Source organism: Phyllostomus hastatus, unplaced genomic scaffold, assembly GCF_019186645.2.
Source record: "Phyllostomus hastatus isolate PE091 unplaced genomic scaffold, TTU_PhHast_1.1 phas_scaffold_555, whole genome shotgun sequence".
In the NCBI taxonomy this organism is placed as follows: Eukaryota; Metazoa; Chordata; class Mammalia; order Chiroptera; family Phyllostomidae; genus Phyllostomus; species Phyllostomus hastatus.
In genome coordinates, this window is record NW_025334036.1 from 10,008,173 (window position 1) to 10,021,180 (window position 13,008).

At 39.2% G+C, this 13,008-nt stretch overlaps 1 protein-coding gene across 7 annotated transcripts in view; it reads left to right on the top strand.

The window, feature by feature from the left end:
- The window catches only part of MEF2A (myocyte enhancer factor 2A), a 102,091-nt gene that overhangs the window by 45,485 nt on the left and 43,598 nt on the right, over window positions 1-13,008 (top strand). For 6 of the 7 annotated variants that reach the window (XM_045824768.1, XM_045824770.1, XM_045824772.1 and 3 more), the window contains one exon: window positions 5,960-6,151. In XM_045824768.1, the coding sequence (XP_045680724.1) occupies window positions 6,098-6,151 (54 nt within the window). In that variant the 5' untranslated portion in view covers window positions 5,960-6,097. Of the gene's footprint in view, window positions 1-4,366; window positions 4,470-5,959; window positions 6,152-13,008 lie in introns of those variants that run through there. The other variant, XM_045824771.1, reaches the window with a different exon arrangement.

A 13,008-nucleotide genomic window follows, 5' to 3' on the forward strand; every position in this document is an offset into this window, starting at 1 on the left:
CCGAGGCAGCAGAGTGCAGCTGTGTCCCTGGGAGTCACAGAGCCCGCTCAAGGACCTAGAACGGGCCTTGGCCCTGTTCCTTATCAGCTCTGGCCTTGCGGGAGCGATACATGTTGCCTAAGCTTCGGTTTTCTCAGACCAAAAATGAAAATAATAATGCCCCTCTCATAAACAGGGTGTGCGGATTTAAGAAGATAATGTGTGTCGAGTGCTTTGGTGTTATTAGGTACCAGGACCCTTGAAAAACTTTCCTCTGTTCAACCAACTGATAAATGAAGAGAACATGTGTTCATTGTCTGAATCGATAGTTACGAACATACTTATGGGGTGAATTGAACCAGCAGTGAACATATTTCGAATATTTTGAAAAGATACTTGAAAGGCCTGGCAGAAGCTTTGAAAAAGCTTTCCCCCCAGATTGATGGAAGAAATGAATGATGGTAGAACCCATTTCCCACCACTGTGTGAAAACGGCCAAGGATATTCCCACATTTGTGAAGGGGACTTCAGAAGCCATCTTGAGGCAACAGTTCATTAGACAAAAGTTTCCTGCCTTTTTGATTAGGAGTGAATTTTCAGTATTTCAATCCTGTCAAAGACGGTTGCTTAGTCTGTCCCTTTTCTGATTAAGTACACAAAGGAGATGGGATTTTTTTATCTGGTTTACATTAAAACTAAAAACTGGGGTTGTCTTCCTGAGTAAAATGGAGCCGAATCCCTCTTTAATTTTTTTTTTAAGATTTTATTTATTTATTTTTAGAGAGGGAAGGGAGGGAGATAGAGAGACATCAATGTGCAGTTGCTGGGGGTGATGGCTTGCAACCCAGGCATGTACCCTGACTGGGAACTGAACCTGCGACACTTTGGTTCGCAGCCTACACTCAATCCACTGAGCTACGCCAGCCAGGTCCCCTCTTTAATTTTTTGTAATCTCATTCTTACTGAGGAAATTATTGTTTAAGTATGCATTTTTACAAATCAGGCCATTTGATTTATTGTCACTTATAGTTAACATGATTATATATGTATTATATGTTATATATGTTTTTCCTTATAGAAAGACAGGGTGGGGCAAAAATAGTTTTGCAGTTGTATATGAAACAGTTTGTTCTTGTATTATTTATTAATGTATTTTTTCCATGTGGATGTCTGTAAACCTAGCTTTACCCCACCCTGTATATATGTGGTTACCATATACTATACATGATATATATATATGTAATGTATAATACCATCATATACATATGCATGTATATACATACCAAAATTCTATTTAATTGCTTTATTTTACTTAATAATTTGTTTTATTATTTTAAGGCTATCTTCCATTTGTGGCAAATTATACTAATTTTTCTGTTATAGCAGTAGGTACAGTTTAGTATTTAAATACACTGATTAAAGTGGAAAAGGCAGTCGATAGAAGGGCAAAGTAGACTGGTCCGTGATCAGGAGGAGGACTGAGGAGGGAGCGTGTGAGTGAAGTTCAGGGACACCTGCTGTGTCACAGGAGGAAAGTTCCTGGGTGTGTGAGCAAACTGAGGGTTTGGATGGCACGCTTTTTTCCTTGGACTTGAGTTTCTTCTTTGCTAAAAGGGTAGAGGTTACAATACAAAATGATTTCTTAGGTAAGCCGAAAATTAGAGGATCATACACTTTTCAAGTAGCTTGATTGGAGTGTGGTGAAGAACAAGGCGTAGATGAAAGTGGGTCATGGAGCAGTGTCGACTCAGCATTCTTTCTTCCCCTTCTTTTTGTCAATAGACTATTTACAGAGCTTGAGGAAAAAATGTAAACTGTGTATAAACTGTATATTAATTTAAATGCTGTATTATTATGTAATATGTCACTAATATATGTCAGTACTTTTGTGTCATGTTTAGCTTGCTTTTTTAATAATGTATAACTTTACATACCTTTTTGACATTCATTTATTGGAAATTAGTTACAAGATAATGTTTGCCATTTAATTTTTTCTGATTTTTATTGCCTATGCAAAAAAGGTATTCATATGTTTCAAGAGAAGTAAATATGTGAACTAGCATGCACACAATAAATTATTTTTTTGATCACAAATATTAATAACATGTATGTTCTTTGGCTAATCCCTTCCCCTTCCTTCACCCAGTTTCCCCGTCACCCCTCCCCTCTGACAGCTGTCAGTCTGCTCCGTGTGTCCATGCCTCTGTTTCTGTTTTGTTCATCAGTTTACTTTGTCCATTGCTTTCCACATGCGAGTGTGAGCATGTGGCATTTGTCTTTCTCTGACTGGCTAATTTCACCTAGCACAATAACCTCCAGGTCCATTCATGCTGTAGCAAAACGGACGTTTTCCTTCTTTGTTACAGTCATGTAGTATTCCATTGTGTAAACGTACCACAGCCTTTTTACCCACTCATCGACTGCTGAGCACTCGGGCTGTTTCCACATCTTGGCTATTGTCAGTAACACTGCTGTGGACATAAGGTTGCGTATATTCTTTCAAATTCGTGTTTCCAGATCCCTAGGATATATTCCCAGAAGAGGAATTGCTGGGTCAAAAGGCAGTTCCATCTTTAGTTTTTTGTGGAAGCTCCTTACTGTTTCCACAGCGGCTGCCCCAGTCTGCATTCCCACCAACAGTGCGCTAGGGTTCCCCTTTCTCCACGTCCTCCCCAGCACTTATGTTTGTGGATTTATTGATGGTGGCCATTCTGGCAGGTGTGAGGTCGTATCTCATTGTGGTTTTAGTTTGCATCTCTCTGATGATTAGACACCGAGTACACTATGGTGATGGCCAGAGGGAAGGTGGGGTTGGGGCTGGGTAGAGGTGGGGAAAAGAGGGGGAAATAGGGACATCTGTGGTAGTGACAACAATACAAAAATTTAAAAAGATAAAATAAATGTTAATAACATGGCATGCTTGCAAATATACTTGTTAACTTTCCCTCAGATATTTGCACGCATATTTTATTCTAGCCTCCAGTGGTACATACAGCATGTATAATTTCAATTTCCCTGTTACAAAAAAAGTTTCTTTTACTTTGAAATTGTCAGTTACCAAAGGTTATTCAACTATTTTAGGGCTAGGTGTTTTTTCACTCAGCTTCTAACAGTCCTCCTCAGTCGGAAAATGCTTTCAAATTCCAAGCTAGTTGTGAAGAAAGAGTAACTGGAAATTGCACAAAACAGTAAAGTACAAGGGACATTTCAGTAATGTTTAAAGTTCATGCTTTCTGGCCTCCTTTTTCTTCTTGATTTTAAAGGCAGCCATGGGTTTTTGCTGTTTGTAATAATTCTTCTCCCACAATGGCACTTATTTTAGAAAAAGTCAATGTAGTTTTTAAAAACTATCCACAAGTGATTAATTTCTGTGACATGAGTCCGTGTACAATGGCACCTTTTGCTTGTGCATGCTACCTCAGTAGAATTCTTAAAAGCATTCTAGAATTACATATTTTCCTGCCCACGAAAATGCATTGTGAACACTTGTAAAATGTCTAGGCCTTATTATTGGCTACCATATTTTATTATAGAAACAGGTTATCCCTGGGTGCTTGCGTAGTATTTTTGCCATTTATGTTTTCATATTTTGATTGCCTTGGGGGTGAGCATCCATACACACATTTTTGTCATTGTCTTATTATTTTCTTAGAATTTTTAGAAATAAAAGGGAATTTTCAAGGGAAGCTGAAATTCAGATTTGAAAAAAAATTTTTTTTAAATGATGGCCAAATTGTTCAAAAACCTTATATCTAGAGGATGATTTTGGGCTATTCGTCTTCAGAGACAAAGTGTTTTCTTCCGTGGTGCTTTCAGTTTCTTGTCCTTTTATATTTTACCCCTAGGTGGGTGCATTTTTCTTCCAATGTTAACACTGTCTAGATGCCCAAGACTCCCACGGTGTATTTTTAGCCGTGATTTCTGAGTCTTGTGTCAGCTTCCTATTTGGCCTTTTCAGTTGTGCGACCCATGACCATTTCAAGTGTAATATGTCCAAAATTGAATTCTTAAGTTTCCTCTCTTTTAAAGAAAGAATGAATCATTGTCTCTTGGTAGATACCTGTTTATTTACAGCATTTAGTTGTTGATTGTACATAGTTACTTTATTAGAAAGTTTATTTTAGTAGCTTTTGAAAAAAATTAATACACAGTTGATTTATTGGAATCATGAAAATGGTGTGTTTTGATGAACAGACTCAGAGTGGTGTTGATTTAATAAGGGCCAAGTTGAAAGTAAAGTTCACCTTCTGTTTAAAGTCCGTGCTCTTAAAATATTTATGTGTACTTACTTAAGCAACAAGTTTTTTTAAAATAGTAAACAAAATTGATTTTAAAAGGCTGAACATCTGTATCAGTATTAATGTAATTTGGTCTGAATCAGAGTGCTGGATTCTGTTAATCTGTTAAATTAAGACAACAAAACTCATATTGGGAATCTTTTTAAAACTCTAGTTCCTGATTTTTTAAAATTACATACAAAAAAATCTCAGGTGAGAGTTTAGTTTCAACTGAGTTTTTACTCTATTATTGTTGCCTGAATAGAGTTATAGGCCTTGGGGGTTTAATTAGAGAGATTCATTTTTATCCCCTAGGTAAGGTATTTTCCTTTCTCTGTGGGAAAAGAATTCCCAACTGTGTTTGCTAAAGATAGGTTTTATAGTTCTAAAGGTGGGTTTTAAATGTTGCCATTTCTACCAAAACTCTTTGTATGAATAACATTTGTAATGTTCTATTATTTAAAGGGTATGCACACTTTTTAGAGTATTTGTGTTTTTTGAAATTGTGGTAAAATATACATACCTCATTATTGACCATTTTAGCCATTTTTGAGTGTGCAGGTCAGTGGCGTTAAGTACTTCCACATTTCTGTGCGGCGATCACCACCATCCGTCTCCAGAGCTTTCTCATCATCTCATCCTGAAACTCTGTCCCCTTGAGCGGTAGTGTCCCATTCCTTCCTTCCTTCTGTCCCTGTCAACTACCATTTTCCTTTTTCCGTGAATTTGCCGCAGGTACCTCATGTAAATGGAATTATATAGTATTTATTCTGTGGCTGGCTTATTTTGCTTAGCACAATACTTTCAAGATTCACATGCTGTGATAGGATTTCCTTTTTTAAGGCTGAAAAATATTCCGCTTTATGTTCATAGTATATGCATACTATACTTCTCTGGGTTTCGTTTGTGTTGCTCCTCCATTCGCGTGCCAGAGGACATTTGAGTTTTTGGCACCTGTTGACGGCAGTGAATGACGCTCCTGTCAGCATGTGTTTTATCAGCACGTGTACAGACATGTTTCTTGAGTCCGTACTTTCATTTTTGGGGGTGTCTACCCAGGAGTGGAATTGTTGGATCAAATGGTAATTCTAGATTTGTTTTTTCAAGTAACCACCTGGCTGTTTTCCACAGCAACTTGACCATTTTGCATTTCCAAAACTACGCTCAAGGGTTCCAATTTCTGCCTATTAACACTTTTTTGTGTTTGTTTTGTTTTGATAATAGCCATTCAGATGGGTGTGACGTGGTTTCATGTTGTGGTTTTGATTTGCATTAGTGACAGAGGGATTTTGAGCATCTTTTCATGTGCTTATTTTCATATCTTTGGAGAAATGTCTATTCAAGTCCTTTGCCTATTTTTTAAATTGAATAGTTAATTTTTTGTTATTATTGGGGATCTTTAAATGTATCCTGGATATTAGTCTTGTATGAGGTAATGTGCTTTGCAGTTATTTTCTCCCATTCTGTGGGTTGCTGTTTTATTGTGTCGATAGTGCCCATTGCCACTTTGTGACATCATCCATCAGTGAGTTTAGGGGCAAAATGAACAACACTTCAACTTATTTCCTAATTTTATGTAACCAGAAATTTGGACAAATAGCGCTGTCAGTGTGAAGCATAAAAACAGGTTTGAAATTTGTATAACCTTTTCATGATTTGCCAATTTATAGAACTTAAATTTGCTAATTTGTGTTTTCTTTTAGATCCTGTAGAAAATTTCAGCTGTAGCCCTTGGACAAGGAGTTGAAATAATAGAAGCTGTGTACGATGCATTAGGGTATTGAAGAAAATTAATTTTTGAATTAAATATTTGGAATATAAGGAAGGAAAGGTGACTGAAAATGGGGCGGAAGAAAATACAAATCACACGCATAATGGATGAAAGGAACCGACAGGTAAATGAAATTTTAATTTATATATTTAATGGATGTGAATAATTTTTTTAAAAAGGAGTATAGAATAAAATGGTTGCATTTTTCTTAAGTTTAATTTCAAGTCAGTATTTTTATTTCTATAGTAAATTAAATATTTTAGCAATCAGCAAGTTTTGGCTTTTTATCATGTGTTTTAGAGAAACTTTAATTTCAGAAATCATGTGTGTTAATTGCAAGAAATATAGGTAAAAAAGATGTAAAGTCACTGCAGCCCACCACCACCATTCATTGTGTAGATTTATCAGAATACATTTAATCTTCTGTACATTTGATTGTTGGTTTTCTGCATCTTGGTCACTTTAGATTATCACCTCTCTTTGCACAAGTAGGTAATTCCTAAGTTAGCTACCGCCATCAGTGATGTGTCCGGTAAGTTAAATTTTCTGGTTAACCAACAAATAGAATTTTTTTACAACTATTACTCACAAATATTCTAAAACATTTATGTACAGGGTTGGCCAAAGTAGGTTTACAGTTGTTCGTATGGAAAATAATGCAATAATTAATAAACAATGCAAGAATAAGCTCTGTTTTGTGTATTCACAACTGCACACCTACTTTTGCCAACCCCGTATGGTTTCAGTACCAAAGTCAGCCAACACCTGCCAGTTCAGGATAGTTGTGATTACCAATCGACAAAGACCAGAAGTTGTAAGGGTTTAAAGCAGGGCTTGAAAACTGTGGTCCACAGGCTGGCTGCCTGCTTTTGCGAATAATGCGTTGTTGCCACGCCCATTCATGTATGTGCGGCCTGTGGCTGCTTTCCACTCCAACAACGTACTCAAGTAGTCAGTTACCCCAGAGACCATGTGGCTCAGAGGTCTAAAGTCTCCACTCTCTGGCTCTTTAAGGGGAAATCTGACAACCCCTCGGTTTAAAGAAAAAAGAAGGAAAAATAATTTTCCAGATTATTGTGAGCAAACTATTCAAAGCATATGCAGGAGGGAGAGAAGTTGTCTCTGGAAAAGCTCCTCATCAGGAGAAGTTTTAAGAACAGCTGGTTTCTGGAAGCTTACAAGGAACAGAACAGCACTAAAAATGTGTTCTGCAAAGTCCGAGCACTTGTTCGGTCATGTGGGCATAATTGGGGACAAAACTCAGCAACTGGTAGAGAAGTTAGTGGGAGTGGCGAGGGCTGCCTATAGGCCGAATTGATGAGGGCCCTTGTTCAGCTCAGGGAGGTTCCTTAGCTACAGCGTAAGGCTCACACAGTGGGGTTCATTACCAAAGCTCATAAAATAGGAAAGGCTGATAACCAGTCCCTAATTCCAAAGGAATGATTCTCAGTGAGGTTACAAGTAAGTTTCCCTTCACAGGTCAGAGGATTTGACATGTAGGCAGGCATGGGCACCTGCTTCACGAGCACATGCGGGACACATGTAAATAGGGTTTATCGGGGCATAAGCAGCAAAGCACGTAAGAGCCCCTGCCCTCTTGTCACAAGCACAGAGAGATGGCACCCACCAGGGGAAAGGACTCCACGCGGCGAGGGAGCGGAGCGCCAGGCCGGGATGACTGACTGTGTAATGGAAGTCTTTAAGTGAAGGAAAGGACCTTGTTAGAAAGATAGAGTCTGCCACTGAAGCTCAGCAGCTATGTGTGAGAAGTAGATGTCTTATAAAAATATCGTCTGGAAGGAAAATCTCTGCATGACATCCATAAACATCTAATTGCAACAGCATGGTGATTGCAGGGGGGAGGGAATATAAGGGGAATACATGGTAATGGTAAAAATACAATAAAATGTAAAAGGAGAAGGAGAGCTTTACAGTTGAGGGAAATGTACACTCTAAAGGATTGTTTTCCTGCTGTGTACCTAGCTCTGTTACATCCAATCTTCTAGGCAGAGTGGTGTCCTCTGAAGCTGTAGTCAGTGCAGGACTCCCCCTCATCCACGGGTGTCACATTCCAAACCCCCCAGCGGGTGCCTGGAGCTGCAAATAGTACCAAAGCCTTCTACCTACAGTGTTTTTTCCTGTTCGTACACCTCTTCACTTAAAGGAAGCACTTTCCAGCCTCTCTTGGGCGTGTCCAAATTGCCAGCATCACTACTGTTGGGCTTTGGGGCCGTTAGTGAGTAAAATAAGGGTAACTTGGACGCAAGAGGACCTCTGAACCAGCAGCAGGTGAGCAGCACGTGCGGTGCAGATGTGCTGGACCAAATCACGCCCCGGGCAGGGCGGCTCGAGGTTCCACTGTGCTCCTTAGGATGGCGCCCAATTTAAAACGCATGAATTGTTTATTTCTGAAATGTCCCGTTTAATATTTTCAGACCACAGTTGACCATGGGTGACCTTGTAAACCAGAACCGTAGGTAGGGGGTACTGTTTCTCTCTTCTGGAAGATTGTAGAGTATTGGTATAATTTCTTAAGTGTTTGCTGGAATTCACCAGGGAGCTCGTCTGGGCCTGGTGCTTTCTGTTTTAGAAGGTTGTTAATTATTGATCCAATTAATAGAGAGTCTGAATAGACCTGTTTTTTTCTTGTGTGGTTTGGCTGATTGTGTCTTTCAAGGAATTGTTCTTTCATCTAGATCATCAAACCTATAGGCATAGTGTTGTTTTCTTTTATTATCCATGGGATCTGTAGTTGAGTTGTGACATCCCTTCTTTCATTTGTGGTCTTAGTAATTTGTATCTTGTTTTCTTAGTTACCCTGGCTGGAGGTATCTGGATGACCAGTTTTGGGTTTTGTAGATTTTTCTCTATTGATTTCCTGTTTTCAGTTTTATTGATTTCTGTTCTTATTCTTTCTTCTGCTTTCTTTGGATTGATTTGCTCTTTTGAAAATTTCCTAAGGTGGTGGCTTAAATTATTGCTTTTAGGTCTTTCTTCTTTGCCCATATGTGCATTCGGTGCTATCAGTTTCCTCCAGGCTTCGCTTTCATTGCATCTCACAAGTCGATAAGTTGTATTTTCATTTTCATTTAGTTCAAAATAGTTAATTTCTCTTGAGATTGCTTCTTTGATTTCTGTGTTACTTAGAAGTGTGCTACTTCATCTCCAAGTATTTTGGGATTTTCCAGTTATCTTTCTATTACTGATTTTTTTTGTTTGTTTAATGCCATTGTCATCTGAGAACATACATTGTATGATTTCTGTTCTTTTAAGTTTGTTAAGCTGTATTTTATGGCCCAGAATGTGTCTTAGTGTTTCATGTGAGCTCTAGAGTAATGTGTCTTCTGCTGTTGTTGGATGAAGCAGATACCAATCATACATGTCCTTACGGATTTTCTCCAACATTGTTGGTAGAAGGGTATTGAAATCTCCCACTATGATAATGAATTCATCTGTTTCTCCTTGCCTCACAGATCTTTGACGCTCTGTTGTTTGGTTCACACGTTTTAAGGGTCTAAGGATTGTTATGTTGTCCTGGAGAACTGACCCCTTTGTCATCATGTGGTGCCCTTTTTTGATCTTGATAATTTTCCTTGCTCTGAAATCTGCTGTCTGAAATCAACACAGCTTCTTCAGTTCTCTTTTGGTTAGTGTTAGTAGAGGATGTCTTTTTCCCTCCCTTTGCTTTTACCCTATGTGTGTCTTTATATTGACAGTGGACTTCTTGTGGACACCATATATCGTTAGGTATTATTTTCTGATTCGCTGACAATCTTTACTTTTTAATTGGCAAATTTAGAACATTGACTTTTAAAGCAATTGTTGGATTAGTATCTACTGCATTCGTGTTCTATTTATTACTCTTGTTCTTTGTTTTTATTCTTATCTTATGCTTTTTCTTCTTTTGGTGGTTTTAATGGATTATTTTGATTCCATTTTCTCTACTTAACATATCAGTTATACTTAGTTTTTTTTTTTTTCTCTTTTTAATGGTTGCCCTAGACTTTGCAGTTTACGTTTGTAACTAACCCAAGTTTACTTTCAAATACCTCTATTCAGCTTCATGGGCTTTCACTGCCTTATCATAACAAAGTATCCGTAATGCCTCCTTTCCATCCCCTGTATTGTCGCTGTTGTTCCTTCCATTGTTACATGAGCTATAATCATTTCAATACATTGTTGCTGTTATTGTGAGCAAACTGTTATCTGTTACATCAATTAAGAATAACAACACTTCCTTTATGTAGATCAGAGTTTCTGGTCTGTATTATTATCCTTCTCTCTGAAGAACTTTCAGCGTTTCTTTTACAACAGGTCTACTGGCCATGGATTTCCTGTTTTTGTTTGTCTAGGGAAGTCTTTATTTCTTCTGAAGTGTAGTTGCTTAACAGCATTTTAGGTTAGTGGGTTTTCCCCCCTTAACATGTTAAACACACTCTTCTTCATCGCATGGTTTCTGAGGAGAAATTGGATGTAATTCTTATATTTACACTTATGTATATAAGGTGTTCTGTCCCTCTGGCTTTTTTCAAGATTTTTTTAAAAAATCTTTGAATCTATATAGCTTAGATGTAATATGCCTTGGTGTCATTAGGGTTTTAAGAGTTTTTTTGTTGTTTGCATTCATATCATTGGTGTTCTTAGAGCTTCCCGGATCTGTGGTTTGGTGTCTGACATTAATTTGGAGGAAACTCCCAAATGTTATTGATTCAAATATTTCTTCTGTTATTTCTCTTTCTTCTGGTATTCATAGTTTCTGTTGACATATCCTCAAACTCAGAGATTCTTTCCTTGTTGGTTTCCAGCTGACAGATGAACCCATCAAAGACAATTCATTTATCTTACAGTGTTTTTTTATTGCCAGCATTTGAAATTGTCATTCTTTTAGAATTCCCGTCTCTCGGCTGACCTGTTCCTGCACGTTGTCTGCTGTCGCCATGGGAGCCCTTGGCACGTTAGTCGTAGTTATTTTGAGTTGCCGGTCTGATAAGTCCGACAGTTCTGCCGTATGTGACACTGCTTCTGATGCGAGCTCTGCGTCTTCAGGGTGTGTTTCTTGCCCCTCAGTATGCCGTGCGATTTCTGCCGAGAGCCAGGCGTGATGCACTAGGTAAAAGGCACCGCAGTGGTGGGCCCTTAGTCACGCGGTGTGGGGAGAGAAGTGTCCTGTCGTCCTGTGACCAGGACTCAGTCTTCCGGGAACCTGTGCCGGCGGACTGCGCACTTTGTGAGTGCTTTGTGGTGTGCACCCCCAGCCGCAGGTGGGCTCGGATGGCTGCGAGGAACTGCACAGGCTGTTTCCCTCCTCCCCTCGTTAGGCTGTGGTAACAGAGTCTGTCTCGAGGGCAGGCCTCCTTAAGAACCTATGTCCCGGCATATTCAGAGTAGCTCCTTTCTCCTCTCCCTGCTGGAAGCCCAAGGGGCGTTCCTCTGATCTGTACCCTGGACCCCAGGGAGGTAAAACAGCAGAAGCACAGGTGTGTCCCCTCAGGCTGGGCCTGGGGTTTTTATCTCTGATGGTTGTCCACACGAAGCCGCCGGCATCTCCTCAGCTACAGTTCTGCTTTTCCTGCCCTGGTGCCGGCTCCAGTTTGGGGGCGAGGGGGGCAGGAGTTGCGCTCTGACCTCAGTTCTCTGAGGGATGGAAGAAGAGTTAAATTTTCAGCTTATTCAGCTTTTTATTTGTTGTTAGGATGGAGTGGCAACTTCAAGCTCCTGTATGTGCTCGACCAGAAACCTTAAGTCTCTTATCGACTTTTCAGTTCAACAATGAACTAAAGATATGCCTAAATATATATCATGCGAGAATCTTTGCAGGTACTTGGGACTTAAGTATAGAAGGTCTTTTAGAGGTGGCGCGGCCAGCCTTCTTAAATGTAGAGAAGTATATTTGCTGAGTTTTGGATTTGATACAAAATTAGAAAAACTGGTTAGGTTAAAGCAAAATGTGTCTCAGTTTATAGGAGCACTGAGTTTTATAGGTAAGGTCTTTAGCTTTATTCTTTCTTTATAGTGATTATAATCTTGGAGTAAAATGGCAATTGAAAAATAAAATTTTTACTTATTTTGGCTAATAAACACTGAAATAGCTTTATTAATACTGATACTTACAAATTATTTAAATTTTATAGTACATAAAAATAAAATGAAATTAAATGTTTCAGGTACCAAAGTTTATAAGCCTATTTCAAAACGAAAATTCATACTTATAGGAGGAATTCTTAGTAATGAAGGTAGTTGTGAGTGATGAAATAGGGTCAGTGAGAATGAGGCCAGATCATTTATTTTGTTTTCTTAATGAGCTTGAATATTACTTTCAGTGCAATGAAAAACTAAACTCCCACTTACACATTTTGATTTATATGTCAAAAATGTCACACTGGAAGGTAAATGGCAACTATTACTATAGGGTACAGTAGGTGAAACAGGAACTGCAGTAAGATGGTTACATAAATAATACACATTAGAGGTGCTGTAAGTCAGCCAAGGGTGGTAGCGGTGTAGACAGAAGCATGGACATTTGAGATGTGTCTGAGAGGTGGAGTAGACACAATTTGTTGATGGATTGGTGTGGTAGCTTATTTGGTAAGAGGGATCAAGGACAGCTCTTAGAGTCTTTTGGCTTTGTTTGAATGGAAGGTGGTACCAGTTGCTGAAATGGAAAAGTCTATTGAAAGAGCATATTTATAGTTTTTCAAAATCACGACTCTGGATGCAGTCACCCGGCAAGGACAGTGGGGGTAAAGCGGAGAAGGAGCTCGAGGCCGAAGCCCCTGGGCCCTTCAGTACACAGCGCTGAGCAGAGGGAGGAAGAGGTCGCAGCTCCGAAGGCTGAGGAGCAGCAGCCACCGAAGCAGGAGGAGCACTGGGAGGGTGCTGTGCGCTGAGCACTTGGTGAAGAAGGTGTTTGAAGAACGAGAACGTGGTCATCCTTGCCCAGTGCTGCTGACACTCTGCTAGGATAAGGACGGAAAAGGGACG